We start from the raw sequence: 16,306 nt of genomic DNA, 5'->3' as shown, positions 1-16,306 counted from the left end.
ACTTACCTGAAACCCTGGGCCAGTGCTCCTATCAGCAGAAAACTGCACAGGCCCGGGGTTATTCCAGCGAGCACCACGGAATGCTCCTATTCCAGCTTCTTCTTGCGGATGCGCATGCACATTAGAGTGAAGAGCTGAACGTTAACTAAGAAGTCGGCTTTTTCATTCTACTACACACTGCCCTGGGAAATTTGAAGAAAGAATAAGCCAGAAAAGGATCGCTCTGTGGAAAAAGTTGGACTTTTTAAAATAATATACAACAATATAAATTCCATTATCGCCATATAAAAAAAAATTCAGTAATCCAAAAATATATGCTGCCCAAGCTAAAATTGATATTTATAAAAGGATATTTCCCAGGTGTGTTCACAGCAACTCTGTATCCAGTAAAGCTTTTGTATGGATGGAAATTAAAGATGAAAAGAAGATTTGCCCTTTCAAATACAATGATCTTATCACCTTCATGCTTTGCACTGATATAAGCCTAAAAATAAAATAAAACAACTGTAAGCAAAACTCATTTTCTTACAAGCAGACAACCTTAAAAAAAATAAAATTGCAATTTTTAGGCTTTTCAGCCTTGTGATACAACTAAAAAAAAAAAATCTAAAGCATGTCGATATTGAAATAATGTAGCCATCAGAACTTGTAAGCAATAGATCTTAATGTTCTTTTCTGTATATTAATGTACGTAAGAGGGTAAAGGCTAAAATAAAGTGGCGAGCACCAATAATACCTGTATCCTACAGTACCTGTGGTGCAGCAAGCCATCCAAACTTCTCTTCTAGATTATTCATATCTCTGTCAAAAGCATAAAGAAATCTATAGCGAAGCAGTTGATCATCAATTAAATGAAATTGCCTCCTGGCATAATGGTAGCTTTCTCCATTTCCTTTCCTTGGGAAATCTAACCATTCTGGATGCCCAAACTCATTACCTGAACATAAACAGAAAAAAACACTTAGTCTTTATTTTCGGTTTTTAAAGCAATGCAAAAGGAATCCAAGGCTTAAAAAAATAAACAGATGAGTCCTGTACCTATTAGTACAGTATCTATGTATATATTTATGCATATAGTGCTTATGTACGCAGCACTTGTACAGCAGAGGAATAAATTAAGAGAACAAACAGATACAAAGAGACAAAAGAGGATGGAGGTCACTGCCCTGTAGAGCTTTCAAAAAAAAATATGGAACTAAATTCACCGCACACACAGAGATGAATAGAGTCAGCTTTATTGGTACATTCTGAATATTGTGTGTGGTGGACACACCAGTGGAGTAAGTTTACTTGTTCAAAGCCAAACCACGTTCTACAACTGTAGCAAGTTTTAAAATAAAGTTAAACCGTAAAATTAGGAGAAAAGAATGAAATACTTGTTTGCTTAATTTATTCATTACTCGCATGCAGACATATAGTAAGGTGACCCAACTAGACAAATTATAAATCATATTGATAGGATTTTTTCAATTCTTGCCCTTTTCTCTGTAATAAACCCATACCTTGTACTTGTTGGTACGAAGCTGCATTGTATATTATAGTGTTCCAAGAGTATCCTAAACATCTCATTAGCATTGGCCCATAAATCTTATGCCATTTGCCCTTCGGTCAAAGCCCACCTTCTTCCATTGGAAGGTTTGGGAACCTCTGGGGCAAGCTAAGAAAACAATTAGAAAATGATTTAAAGTGAGTTTTATCTTGATGTTGATAATATTGGTAGTGGTGTAGGGGAACATATGGCTACACTTACATGATGGACTACTAACAATTTTAATATGCCAATGGACATAGATGTGTGTTTAGCCGATATACAACTAAAGCAAACTAATGCACTTACTCAGAGCCACAATAAGAGATTAAGGGGCAGATTTACTAAAGAGCGAAGTGACTAACTTTAGCAAAAGTCACTAAGAAAATAGTTGAAAATTCATTTTAAAAAGTCCCAAAAAACACTGGCAACTTTAAAAAAAATTTCAAGGTGATAGGCTGCAAAAGATCCATAATTTTTTTCTGGGATACCCGGCTTCCCCCCTACAAATCCTAACATATGGCACATAAACTATACACTGTGCTCATGTGTAGGGCAATAACAACTCTATTTTATTTTCCCGGGCTTGTGTAGTGTAATGTATTGGCTGCAAAATATATGTCCATTCAACTTTAACTTCCCGCTGTATGCAAATTAGCCAACACCAGCACAACTTCTCTTGCAGCAGTAACGCTAGTGCTACTTCGCCAGCATTCGGCGCCCTGGATGCAACTTCAGCTTTTAGTGAAAAAGCGTTGTCGTGGCGAATCTACGCCTGGCAAAGTCTTGCGATGTGAGCGAAGCAGTCGCTGGCAAAATTTTTGGAGGTTAGTGAATTTGCCCTTGAGACTGAAAGTAACTGGTTATTCAGGGGGAAAAAAAAAATAGAAAGTGGGTTCTTAAGAAAAGGAATACTAGTTTTATTCAATCAAGTTATGGTTCCAGTTCTCAATTCTTCGTGTTCTTGATAACGCAATACTGTGAGTGTAAACCTTTGTTTCTTTAAATCTCACTATATCATCATCATTACTATCAGAGGCTGGAAGCAATTCTTACGATAAGTGACTTGGGAACTCCATGGAGAAATGTGCACATTTTATCCTTACATTTCCTCAACAAATAGCAACGGTGAAGCATGGATAATTGAGGAAATATCTAAGCAGACATACCACTGAGATTTTCTTTCCTGTAATTAATTTTAAGTTGCTTTTTGTAAAACTCTAAGCTATATAATGATAAGAAACTAGATTGAACAAGTGATGCAAGTTAAAACAATGGGGTGCTAATAGGAAAAAGAACAATGTTATTACCTGAACATTTTCATCAATCTTTGCAGTTTGCTCACCTGAGGACCACAGATATTTTTCGAATATTTAAAGGGGTTGCTGATCTTAAAATTACATTTTTGTATGGTGTATCCAGCAGAATTCTGTGCAAATTGACATGTTTATTCAGCTTTTTTTCCCCCACCAGAATACCAATGTAATTGTGGCTCCGCAGGAAATTGCTTTCCTGCCTCAGGTGCAAACTGAAAGTTGCTTTTGATTTACTTCTGCATCCATGATGCAGAAGAAAAACAAATAAATACAAACATGTAGGGGGTTATTAACTAAAGTCTGAATGCCAAAAACTGAAAAAAAAAAACCAAGGAATTCTAGCTTTTTAGGAAAAAGCATTTAAAAAAAACCCCAACAATTCGCATTTATTTTATTAAGTTTGTCCAGGTTTATTTTATCAAGTTTGATCTGATTAAATCATGGTTTTTTTTTTTTAATTATTAAATTAAAATCACACTGTGGATTCTAGTTTTGTCTGACTTTTTTGGATTTTGGTAAATAAGGACCATAGTGTTTGGTTGCTTGGGTCAGTGACCCTGGCAAACAGAAAGCATTTTCAGCTGTGGCTGAAAAGAGCCAGTATAAAAAGCTGTATAAATGCTGGAAGACCCAACAAAAACGAGGCAAGGAGCAAACTGAAAAAGGTCCAATGCGACATAACGCCATGCTAGGATAATAAACTATGTCCCTAATAGTGGTTATTTCCTCCTAACACAGAGAACTTTGCACCCACATATTGTTAAAAACACACTACAGGACAGGAAGTCTCGCTGGGCATTGCTCCATTAATGCTTAATGAGCACATTTAATGCAATTCTGTAAATTCAAATTTTATTGCACAATACTATACCAGGGAGAGCACGCTTTTCCTTTACAGTGCTAGAATTACAACGAATGTATAGTTCTGAACGTCACAAGTCCAGACAATTTTTTTCACATGGTTTATTTGAATAAGTGCTTCTTTACCATCACCCTCCTATACAGACTAGTGTTATGCTTCCCCAGTACTTCGTGTTAATATGGTGGTGGGTAGCATTATGCTGCAAGGTTTCTGGCACATGGTGAGTTGTCACTGATGATTATTAGAAATTTTGGCAGGAGCCAAAAAAATCTGTTAAAACTACCCATGCTTGCAGGAGATTGCTGCTTAGCTTTTGGGTGAACCCTCATGACCAGCTTTTGGCAAACACATTCATTAGCATTTCAAGCTTACTTAAGTCCCCTGCACACTTCGTAATGAATTGCTGTAGGGACAAAACATTGGGTATCGCCTCAGCTGCCATTATCTCAACAGGGCAAAACCAGAATGGTATACCTAGCACATGTCCAAAACTGCACAGAAATTAAAACCTGCAACAAATTTACAACAAAGCATACGGTTAATTAACAATACCACACTTGGGATGTGTTACTCTGTTGCCAGTTACCCACGCCAACGCCTATTGTTTAAGCAAGGGAAGAGAACAAACCTATAAAAACAACTTTTTGCCAATATGCAGAATTGAATATTTGTGGACAGCTTCCATCCTCGGAAGGCAAGAATGTAACTACCATGTCTTAAAGGTGTAGAAACAACAGTCAACACATAGAAATGACCCAGCTGTCTCCAAAAAACAAACATCTGTCCATCTATTGATCGCACAGATCAATACAATTTTCCATCAGACAGTGGAAGTCATTTCTCATTTCATTTCTAATTTTCTTGCCAGTGGGAACTAAACTAGAATCACAGAAAGTGTTGAGCACACATTAAATTGCTTTCTTCCAGGCAACGGAATCATTTAACACATCTTCTCTGTTCACATTTATGTTATGCTTGGTAACCTGGGGACTACCGTGTTTGTGGGTTTATTCATGTTACATATATACCTTGCCACCATTATAAAGAAAAATAATCACACAGTTGCTACAGAAATATCAGGAATTCACAATGGGCTAAATAAATAAGAATACACTGATTTAAGCAGCAGTGTTAAATACATTATCACCCTATTGCCTCTAACTACTACATATAAGGCACCTTAATATGGCCTATGGCTTGAACAAGTGTGGATTTATTTCTAAAGAAAATTATACATAAACTAACAAAAACATTGGACTGAATAACAAATGTGTGAATACAGGTCCAGAATTCTTTCAATCTCAGTTTTCTTTTGGATAAAAGGTCTTTTCAGAACATGGACCACCATGCCTTAAAACCGATGAAAAAGTTTCTATGTAATCGATGTGAACATCAAGGCTTAAGGAAGTGTCTAACGTGAAAAATCGAACAATATAGAAAATGTGTGTGTGTGTGTGTGTGTGTGTGTGTGTGTGTGTGTGTGTGTGTGTACACACACACTGGAGGTGACAGCTGTACCTATTGAACAGGGAATGCAGGGCTTACTGTATGTGTAATATGGCCCCTTATTAAACAGGGGTTATCAGGTCTGACAGACTTGGATGCTTCTTAAACCATTCAAAGAAATCCATATTTGAGCTCTGACCACACTTCATTTCCCAATTACTTCAACAGACCAGCACCAGAGTCCCAAATTTGTCTTTCTTAAAAAAAAAAAAAAAAAAAAAAAAAAAAGGGGGGGCTAAATTTTAATTGCCTCATATGAAAAGGCTTTATGTTGTAATTAAATGCAAAACTAAAACTCCACATAGCTCTTGGATAGATATAAAGAGGATTAAAAAAAAAAAAAAAAATTAAACTTTTGTCAGTTCTAGTTATCAATATTTTTTTAGACAGCTTTGGCTAATGCATTTAACTTGGAGAGGCATCTGCAGCATGGACATATTTATTTGAAAATGGTAGTTAGAAAATTACATTAAAAAAAAAAAAAAATGTTTTTGGAAATCTCTAATAAAAAAACTGAAAATACACAGTTACAAGATATTTAATCAGCTGCCAAATCCCACATCAAACCGACAGAGAACACAGCACAGTTAAAACAATTAAGGTCTGTTTTATGTGGAAAAATAATGGCAGGCCTTCTTAACACCATGGGGCAAATTCATTAAGGCACGAAGCGGCTAACGCTAGCGCAAATTCACCGATTTACTAATGGGCGCCATCGCCAGCTCAGACCAGGAAAAGTGCAATAGAGTAGATAGGAATTGCTTCAAAAAAAGTTGAAATATATTCTAAGTCCCAAAAAAACACTGGCATCTTTTCCTTTGGCTGAAAAAGATTGTAATTTCCCCCCTCCACATTTCCTAACATATGGCACCTAAACTCAAATACAGTGGGCACAGGTATAGGGCAAAACAACTACTCTTATTTTATGAAGCTTTCCCAGGCTTGTGTAATGTACTTGCTGCTACATATACGTCCATTGTACTTTAACTTGGCGCCGTATGCAAATTAGGCATCGCTAGCGTAACTTCGCTTTGCTTGACGAATTAACGCTAGCGCAACTTCACTACCTTTTGCCTCCCTGAGCGCAACTTCAGATTTTAGTGAATTAGCAGCGCCTTGGCGAAACTTCGTCTGGAGAAGTGCAGCGAAGCCAACGCTGGCGCAACTTCGAAGGTAAGTAAATTTGCCCCCATGTATCTTATTTCTGTAAGTGCTTATGTCTTTTTGGACACCACCTTAGTACTGTGGCTAGAGCCCATAAATGCACCACAAAGGTCCTAAAAAAATAAATAAATAAAAATAAAGTGCTACACAGGCTATAAATTATCTAGAAGACAGTCAGAGAAGTCTGGTTACTAAGAAGTGAGATACTGCACAGAGCATTGGCTTCCCTATTTCAGCAATTGCATATTAAAGAAAAAAGAATTACATATACACATTTAATTTTCCTCATGGACATTGAAATCATTCCACCTTGGGCAAAGGGTAAAACATTTTTTTTTGAATCCTTGTTTCCCCACTTGCAATATGCAGGAGGGATTTATAGTTTTCAGGGGTGTTAGAACTGCCTTCTGGTGAAATCACCCCAGGTGTAAAATAGCATTTGACGGCTCAAAAAAGATCTGACACATTCAACTCTTGAAATAATTTAGCAGATGCCAGGTAATTAACAAATCCTGTGAAAAGGAATGCAATGCATTGTGGGAAAAGTATCGGCTTGGGGAGAGTATATTTCAAGGGTCATAACTAGTAGCAACACTAACAAATATGGTTTTCAACTGAAATTACAGCTACACATACAGCCACTTTAAAAAATGATTAATATATATGTATTGGAAGGTTGTGGAAAATTGCACTTTCCCCACTATGCAAATATTTCCCCCCCTCCCCTTTTTTCAACAAATAAGTTACAATAATTGAAACTGGCATTTAATGCTTGCTCAGGGCAGTACTCACCTATGAAATTTAGATAGCCTTCACCGCCAAGACCATGAGTGATCAGACGCAGCATTTTATGGAGCTGAATTCCCCGATCAATCACTGGAGTCAAGGGTGACAATACACTCATGTTTGTGTACATCTCTGCATCCATTAACCAAAATGCTAATGTCTTATCTCCAACAAGTGCCTACAAATATAACAACTTTTTGAGAATATATCTACAGCAACATTTGTACAAAAAAAAGCAAATCAACAGCACACATCGGATGAATACTGAATATTTTCCTTCTTCCACACAAATAAATAATGCATCTCCCTCCAGCCTTAATGTTAGTGGAATCGAACAAGACAAAAAAAAAAAATCACCCAGAGTAATTAGACATTAAGGGCCACAAGCTACTTGCTCCTAAAAACAAGTTTAGATGAGTCTACTACTACAGGGTAGAAAATAGAAGCAAGCATTGAACTTGTTGCTTTAGGTAACGAAACTGGTGTAATTTAGCACATATTTTGTTAAATTAGCCGTTGTGGGCTGAACTCAAAAGAATCATGCTTTAGGTAGACTACCACAAAGGAAGCCAGTAGATTTTAGACTGGACACTTTTCTTCCATCATCACTTATAAATGTGTACATACAAACTTGTATGCACTGTGCATACAGAATATATATTTCTTACAAAATAGATTTCTTAGTTCTGTTAAATATTTGATGGTCTGCCAAAGAAAAATATTGTCCATGCATTCAAAACCTAAAATCAAAATATTCTTTATTAGAGGTAAGACTTGGTATAATGTTGGCTCCGGCGCAAACACACTTGGCGGATTTCAGAAATCAAGAGGCTTTACATTTTGAGCAGAAATCTGCCGATACCAATTCTATACAAAATGACGAATAATCAACAATTTGGTAAACTAGGTTCATAGTGAATTTTAAAAGGGTATGACGTCTCACAAGAAATGGAATTAAAACTCAATTTTAAAACACGCTTTATACACCACTTCATCTAAAAGATAACAAATTTAAGTCTTTAATTCTATGCTACTAAAAATGGAGGAGGGATCAGTGTTACCTGATCATGGCTTTCTGCATAGGCGATACATTTCTCATTATATCGTCTATTGATTAATGTGTGCACTATATTACCCATGTTCCAGTCTTCATCCTTCAGCTCTTTTAAGATCTGAGATAACAGAGATAAAATCAGTCACTTTTCAGATTAAATATTTTCTGAAACCACAGTTTACAACTGTTTGTATGTATGGCCCCAAGTGGAATACAAGGGTTATTGGATGCAGAGAACACAGTTACACAATAAAAATACATTTAGATGCTTCCAAGATTCAAGGCATTGTCATTTACAGAACACAAATGCTTTATTTTAATGTAAGTGAAAAAAAAAAAAAAAAATATTTCAGAATATCTGGACCCAGCTGTGCATGACACAGCAACATATATTAGCACTGTCACAGTGCTCTGGACTGCTCTGGACTACTCTGTGCTTGAGTCCCATAAATTCTGGTCTAGTGTTTTTCATGTTTTAGTTGCCTTGTATCATTTATAAATGGCTCCTTCTTCTGTATAAATAGAAAAATAGTAAACCTGGGGGTGGTAAGAGAGGGAGGTGCACACAGAAACAGGTAATCTGCTTATCCCCTCATTCTACTCAGTGCTTATATACAATATGATCAAAAAGGCAAAGTGGAGCCAACTATTTTATGCCATTGCCCATTAAAAGGTTTCCCTGATTAACTAGGAAGACAGGTGTGAGCCCTACCTTACAAACCTTTAGGGGTTAACAAAACTGCTCTCAATTTTTTGGATCGGAATCCTTTTGTGCCAATAGTGAATTTTACTTAATTTAGACTATAGCCACAAATATCCACAATTGTGTTCAATAACATGCAGGGTAACATCAGCGGTGACTTACCTGAATCCATTTGTCCGGCACAGCCATTGCAAGTCGGTAATCAAATCCAGCACCACCTTGAGATATAGGGCAGCAAAGTGCTGGCATTCCTGACACATCCTTTACAAAAGCATAAACAAAAATTTACATACAGTATGTCCTTCACTAACAAAGATTGCTAGCACTGTATGCATAATAAAGTTATACAATATCATTACACATAAAATGTCTATGTCTTAAATATTTACCCATTTCCATTTATTTCAGATAATATTCTGAATAAAACAGGTCACGAAACAGAGAGCAGTTGTCCAGAATTTACTCAGTTGATGTTATAATTATATTGGATGATTTTAACTCTGTTTTGTGTATATAGACCATAAAGATGAAACCGCATGTATTTGTGGGATGACAACACCTTTCTATTTGCCTCAGGCTGTAACACACTGTTAGAGGCGCATGTTAAGTAGCAATATAAACATGTTCAAAGGCATTCATCCTGACACTACATCAAAGTAAATTCCTAATATGTGCTGACTGGTGCTATGAGTGATAATATCAAGCATGCAACAGAAAGAAACACTACTGAATCCGAAATTTTAGCAAGTCAGCTTTTCTTTATATGGTTAAACTTAGTTCATCCATTTCCAGATACTAGAGCATTTATCATACATCTTGTTGGAAGACCAGGTAACCAGTACTTTGTAGACAATGGATTATTTTTTGGGCTAGATAGAAATTAAAAATCATCAGCATCCATTGCTGTATTATGCAGTTCACTTAATATAGATGCAAAGGCACACAGTTTAGGCCACATTGTTCATATTCACTACAAACTCTTTTCAGAAAATAATGCTGCGTTGAGCATGATGTCATTGACATACCGTTGTGATTATAATAACGCAATAATTTGCCCATCTGCTCCTACTTGCCACATCAGTGTACAGATGTCTACGTCGGTGTTCAGAAATAGTCACACATAAATCTTTCAAGACCATCGTACCTCAGCTACTGTAATGCAATCTGGATAAAGTGTATGCAACATGTGATTTGCCAACATAAGGTACACCAGAGATTCTTCATCCACCTGAAGTCCAAAATATTCATTATAATCTCCAGTAAAACCACAACCTAAAAAAGGTTTTTAAAAAGAAATGATTATATACCGGATAACAGATCTTTCTGCAATTTGGATCTTCATATTGGATTTTTAAACCCCAAGTCTACTAGAAAATCATGTAAACATTAAATAAACCCAATAGGCAGGTTTTGCTTCCAATAAGGATTAAGTATATCTTAGTTTGGATCAAGACACTTATATTATTAAAGAGGACATTTTTAAAAGTTTGGATTATTTGGATAAAATGGAGTCTATGGAAGACATTTTCAAGCTTTCTGGATAACTGGTTTCCGGGAGAACGGATCCAAACCTGTATTTCTGCTTTAAAAATCCAAGCTGAATGTAAAAGTTTCAGATAGGAATATATACTATATGTATGTGATAGCTGGACAAAATAATTTCAGCAACAAACATTTGCGGAAGCGGAAAAAACAAAAATAAAGGATTTTAGTAGTACATAGGCAAGATAGGGGTAATGAGTTTTTAAATACTAGCTATATATACTGGCTATCTGTTGTGCTAGCCTATAGTCCACAAATCAGATAGGTACCGTAGTATTAGAAGTTTTATTTCTCTAAAGACATAGAGAAGAAGATATCCTGGGGAGCACTAGCTCCACTAGATATACTGGATTCAGAGTTCTGATCTAACCAGATTACTCATAAGCAACTAATTTGTGTCCACCAAGAAGCCCCTTCTATACATAAAACCCCTTCCCAAGCGAAAGCCTAGTACACTTTTAGATAAACAGCAGCTCATAATAGAGGTTCTTCAGGCTTATGCCGATTTCAATTTATTGTGCTTGTTTGGACCAGAAAATAGAATGTGCCTTTCATCTTTGCCCTGCTTAATGAATAAGCAAACATATATCCTAATTTAAAGCTTAAAAACTGCATCCCAAGTGATTTCATTTTATTGATTTAATTTTTTTTTTTAAACATCTTTACCTATACCATGGTGGTGATATAACATGGATGTAACACCATCAAATCGGAACCCGTCAAATCCATACTCCTCCATCCACCACCGCAAATTTGATAGAAGAAACCTTAAAACTTCCCAGCTGTTGAGGAATAAAACATGTTTTATTTTTACATTATTTTCTTCTTTTCAGCATACAGCTGTGTATTGGTCTTTTACAAAACACAATGTGGCACTTGTGTAAAATTAAGTCAAGCATATGCCTAAATAGCAGCAGTTCCACCATTATGCCAACCATTACAAGTGGCAGGAATAGGTAAATGTGACTATTTAATTTGTGGTCACCACATAAGAAATGACAGATGCTGGAAGTCTTTACATTTACACACACGGCTTTTACTGAAGCTTTAGCAATAGGATATTTGTTCAATTTCAACTGGTTGGAGAAATATGGTGAAATATCTTATTGATTTGGTTTAGAAGGACATAGGTTACCAACAATAGTAAACTGTCATGAAGCCACAAAGGCAACATTTAGACTGCATCTCAAGGATGTCGGTCCATCTTGTCAACCCAACTACATTTTTCCTTATTTCATCACTATTGGAAGTATTCCCTGCATGAAAAGGGGCTTGTGCCGATACCAGGAACAATTCAAAAGCTGTGAAATGGGAAAAAAAAGGCAACTTTCTGCTTGATAATTTAGAAAATGTACTGCTAAGACTTTTCTTTCTGAACTTAAAAATTTGTCCCAGTTTATTGCTTGTGTGAAATTAATTTGTTACTGTAGCCAGAGATGGGGGGGGAGGTAAATCAACCATTGGATAAATTCCTTTTTTAATTTACGTATTAATACATATTCCACTATGCTGTACATTTGGTGGATGTATACAAGATTACATACAGAAACTGATGAGTTGCAGAATGACATTTGCCCAAGTTTTACTTAAAGGAGACTATACCCCAAAATGAATACTTAATGGGGTGGTTTGCCTTTACATACACTTTTAGTATGTTATAGAAAGCCTAATTCTAAGCAAATTGGCTTCAGTTCTCAGAATATCACTCTCCAACATCATACTAAAAGTTAACTCAAAGGTGAACAACCCCTTTAAGCAATAGATAATTTGATATAAACTAAGTAGTATATTAAAGAATCCAAGTATGTATGTATGTATGTATGTATGTATGTATGTATGTATGTATGTAGTAAATATTGCCATTTTACATCTCTTGCCTTGAACCACAATTTTATGATGGTCAATGTGCTGCCTCAGAGATCACCTGACAAGAACTACTGCAGCTCTAACAGGAAGAAGTGTGGAAGCAAAAGACAAAACTATGTCTGTTAATTGGCTCATGTGACCCAACATATATGGTTTGTTTGTGTGCATGAATCCTAGGATTCCAAGGGTGGACCTTACTTTTTAAAATTACAATTTTCTATTTATGATTACCCAATGGCACATAATACCGAAAAAGTATTTTAAGAAAACGGTTTACTTAGATGAAGGAGGGTTTCACGCAAATATATATTTTAAAGACCTACATTGTTCGGGGGTATAGTTTTCCTTTAACATCTATAGAACATGTTAGTGTATGGGTATATAAAAATGTTCACAGGAATTTAAGCTTAACAGTGTAACATTCAGTAAATTAGTTTGTTAAGGTAAATGGAAAAAAAAAAAACCTGCAACACATAAAATATTAATTACCAATCACCTTACTAATAAATAGTAGCACCCCGAGTCAAATATTTCCTCTCTACCTTATTATTTATGCCTGTTTTTTTTTGTTAAATTAATGTTCATTCTGGCATTTCAGACCTTGGCAAATCCTCTGAAGTTTTTCTCTTTCATTTCCCAAATGTCATTGTACTTTATAAGGTGTACTGAGAAAAATGTGGGCATACTGTTGCTTGGAAGATACTTTCTAGAACACAATTATGACTTTTATACAAGTGCTTAGCCAATCAACACTAAGCAGCACACTGCCTTGGGCTTGATATAAAAGATAATCATTTAAAAGTGGGCCAGTTAAAAGCCAGGTTCTTTAACAGGCATGACGTTGTAAAGAGAGGAAAGGAATATTCATTTTTATGTGGCAATAATCGACTTGCAAAATCTTTTCCCTACTAGCGATTAAGTATTCTTTTCTGGAATATTAATTAATAGTTAAAAACGCAAGGTGACTTTGAGAATGATAGAAGTTTTATCAAGTGAAGCTTGGTATTTTGATCTTCCCTGCATAAAAGTGTTTTAGCCCGGTTTTGTCTTGTTGAAGGACATTGTAAAAGGGAATATATTGGTATACAAGTGATGTGCTACTTTTTCCTTTTGGGACGGTATCCCTTGTGCCACCCTGGGAACAGTATAGAACTTCTTTGGGCGATTATAGGCAGGGATTAAGGAAAGCTAAATCAACTGGTATTTGGTCAACAGATCCTATACTGTAAACTCATTTGTAGTCTAATTTTACCGTAAATTAAGTTTTACAGTGTCAAGTAGAAAATTGTAAAGAAGAAAAATTGTATATGCACGTTGCACAAACATGTTTTTCTTAGGGGGGGGGGGGGGAATGACTAGTTTTGATGGCCAACACAAACATATTTAACTTTGTCTTATAAGCTTTTGCACCAGCGAAAAAATCAGTGACAAAACGGTGTCTTATTATTCCTTAACTCTTGCATCTCTAGTGTCCTGCAGTAAGGCACCGATTACTGAAGCTTATCCCACTGGGTTAACAACTCCCTCTAGATGTAGAAAATGACCCCTTTCAACAGTAAAACAATCCTGCAGGGTTGGAATCCTAACATAACTGTTAGGGGGTTATTTATTAAAGGTCAAGCTAGATTTCACATGAAAAATTTGAGTCTGAGGGTATTTTTCAGTCAAAAGAAAAAACATGTGGGTAAAAAAAAACAAACTTTTTTTAAACTCAAGTTTTTGAGAATTATACCTCGAAGCTGGAAATAACTATATATTCTGAAAATACTCCAGCTAAAACCTGTTAAGTCATGTAGAAGTCAATGGCAGAGGTCCCTTTAACCATGTGAAAGGTATGTAGCCTTCATAATTTTTTTCTTCGGTGGGTTTCGCTTAAATTTATTGAGTTTGTTTTTTTTGTTTTTTTCACCCCAAATTCACCAATTGAGTTTTTCTTAATAAAATTATAAAACATTGTGAGTTAATTCAAGGTATAAACTCAAAGCTCACAACTCGACTTTTGATAAAAGAAACCCCTCAGTGTCTATAGTCTATAGATAACAAGTTATAACATGTAACATAACATATTTACTGTTTTTTTTCCCAAAAAAGTTGAAGCTATTTGAAGTGAAAGGAAAAACTGCATATAAACATACTTTGAGTAGTCAAAAAGTCTGCTATCCCAAAGATCATGGTTTCCTCGAGCCCCATCATGAAAAAAGCAGGACTCTGTGCCATCAAATTTGTTGAGACCGTCTTCACTATTTTTTGATGCATGACTGTGTACAACATCAAGAAGGACTTGGATTCCCATTGAGTGAGCGACATCAATCAGTTCTTTCAACTCATCTGGAGTACCATAGCGACTTGAGAGCAATGGAACAAGTGTTATTATGAAATTGTCATGCACCAGTAGCATGAAAAAATTCACTATAACAAAGTGTACTTATGTCATAACTAAACATCTGAGCTCAAAAACAATGCATATTATTTTTCTTCATACTTCCTTTAGCAAAATCATCTCATTCATTATTCCTTTTATTTTGATACTACACATTTTTCACTGCTCTAGGTTTTGTATACATGGGGGCCCCATTTACTTAGTTTGAGTGAAGGAATAGAGGAAAAAAAGTTTGAATTTCGAATGGTCTAATATGGCTACTTCGACCTCCGAATCAAACTAAAAATCGTTCGACTATTTGACAGTCTAAGTACTGTCTCTTTCAAAAATTCTTCGACCCCCTAGTTCGTTACCTAAAACCTACCAAAGCCAATGTTAGCCTATGGGGAAAGTCCCCACAGGCTTCCTAACAATTTTCTGATCGAAGGAATATCCTTCGATCGATGGATTAAAATCCTTCCATTCAAGGATTAAAACGATCGATCGAACGTTTATTCCTTCGATCGTAGGAATAGCGGTAAATCCTTCGACTTCACTTCGACGGTCGAATATCGAGGTTTAATTAACCCTCGATATTCGACCCTAGGTAAATGTGCCCCATGGTGTCATTGTACAACATGTTGGTGCACAATCCTGCACCACACTTATCTTTATACGGTATCTTGATAAAGGTCTGTGGTTCAGATCAAAACTAATAGTTTTGCATTTCCTTGGAAGCCATGCGAGTGCTGTGTCTAGAATTCTGTTTTTGCTGAACTAGCATTTGCTAATATATCGTCCTTGTACCGGGTTGGACTGGAGCCTTGGGGGCCCACTGGGGCTGCAAAATAAAGGGCCCTCCTGGCAGTCCTGGGGGCCCCCTCCCGACCTCTAAAGTCTAGCTCCGGCACACGCATGCACGAACAACGCGCAGCATGCATGCACGATCACAGCCACAGCACATGATCAGGTGTTTATGGGGCCCATGAGGGCTGGGGGCTCACCGGGTTTTCACGGTGCCCAGTCGCCCAGTGCAACCCTGTCTTTGTAGCTGCAGAGGTGCAATATGAACCTACAGTGTAAACAGAAAGTAAATCTGCAGTGAACAAAGCCCTGTAATACAATATATACAGGGAGATAAACTGAAGTCATAAAATAAAGGTAAAATGAACAAACCCCTAAACAAGGGGGAAAAAAAAAAAAATATATAGAATTATTTTTTTTTTTTTACCTTGAAGCTGCAAAGAAGCTGGTGACTTGATAACCAAAACTTGCATAATATGCATGCTCCATAACAGCCATCATTTGTATGCAGTTATAACCTGTTGCAAAATATATCCAACATTACTAAATAAAAAAAGGATTTAAAATAAATAAAAAAACAACCTCTCCCTACACATTATGAACACAAATGAATTAACGGATGATATCGCTACTTTTATCAACAACAAATCCAACAATTATAGGTGCTGGCTAAATTTAATTAAGGCTGTGAAACGCATCACAAATGTGAATATTACTGTTGGGGATTTTTTTGGTTTGAAATCAATCTTACATTTTGCCTTTTTTTTTTACTTTGAAATTTTACTATTTCAAAAGAAACACAAATGCATATTTATA

The 16,306-nt window shown here is 36.1% G+C and overlaps 1 protein-coding gene across 1 annotated transcript in view; it reads right to left on the bottom strand.

Moving 5' to 3' along the window:
- gbe1.L (glucan (1,4-alpha-), branching enzyme 1 L homeolog) overlaps positions 1-16,306 on the bottom strand; it is a 48,121-nt gene that overhangs the window by 12,196 nt on the left and 19,619 nt on the right. Inside the window, 9 exon segments of the mRNA NM_001093052.1 lie at positions 354-484; positions 753-937; positions 7,169-7,340; positions 8,224-8,334; positions 9,082-9,180; positions 10,064-10,191; positions 11,128-11,243; positions 14,463-14,672; positions 15,918-16,008. Coding sequence (NP_001086521.1) covers positions 354-484; positions 753-937; positions 7,169-7,340; positions 8,224-8,334; positions 9,082-9,180; positions 10,064-10,191; positions 11,128-11,243; positions 14,463-14,672; positions 15,918-16,008 — 1,243 coding nt within the window.

Source organism: Xenopus laevis, chromosome 2L, assembly GCF_017654675.1.
Source record: "Xenopus laevis strain J_2021 chromosome 2L, Xenopus_laevis_v10.1, whole genome shotgun sequence".
Taxonomy (NCBI): domain Eukaryota; kingdom Metazoa; phylum Chordata; class Amphibia; order Anura; family Pipidae; genus Xenopus; species Xenopus laevis.
This window is presented reverse-complemented; position numbering and strand designations above follow the sequence as displayed.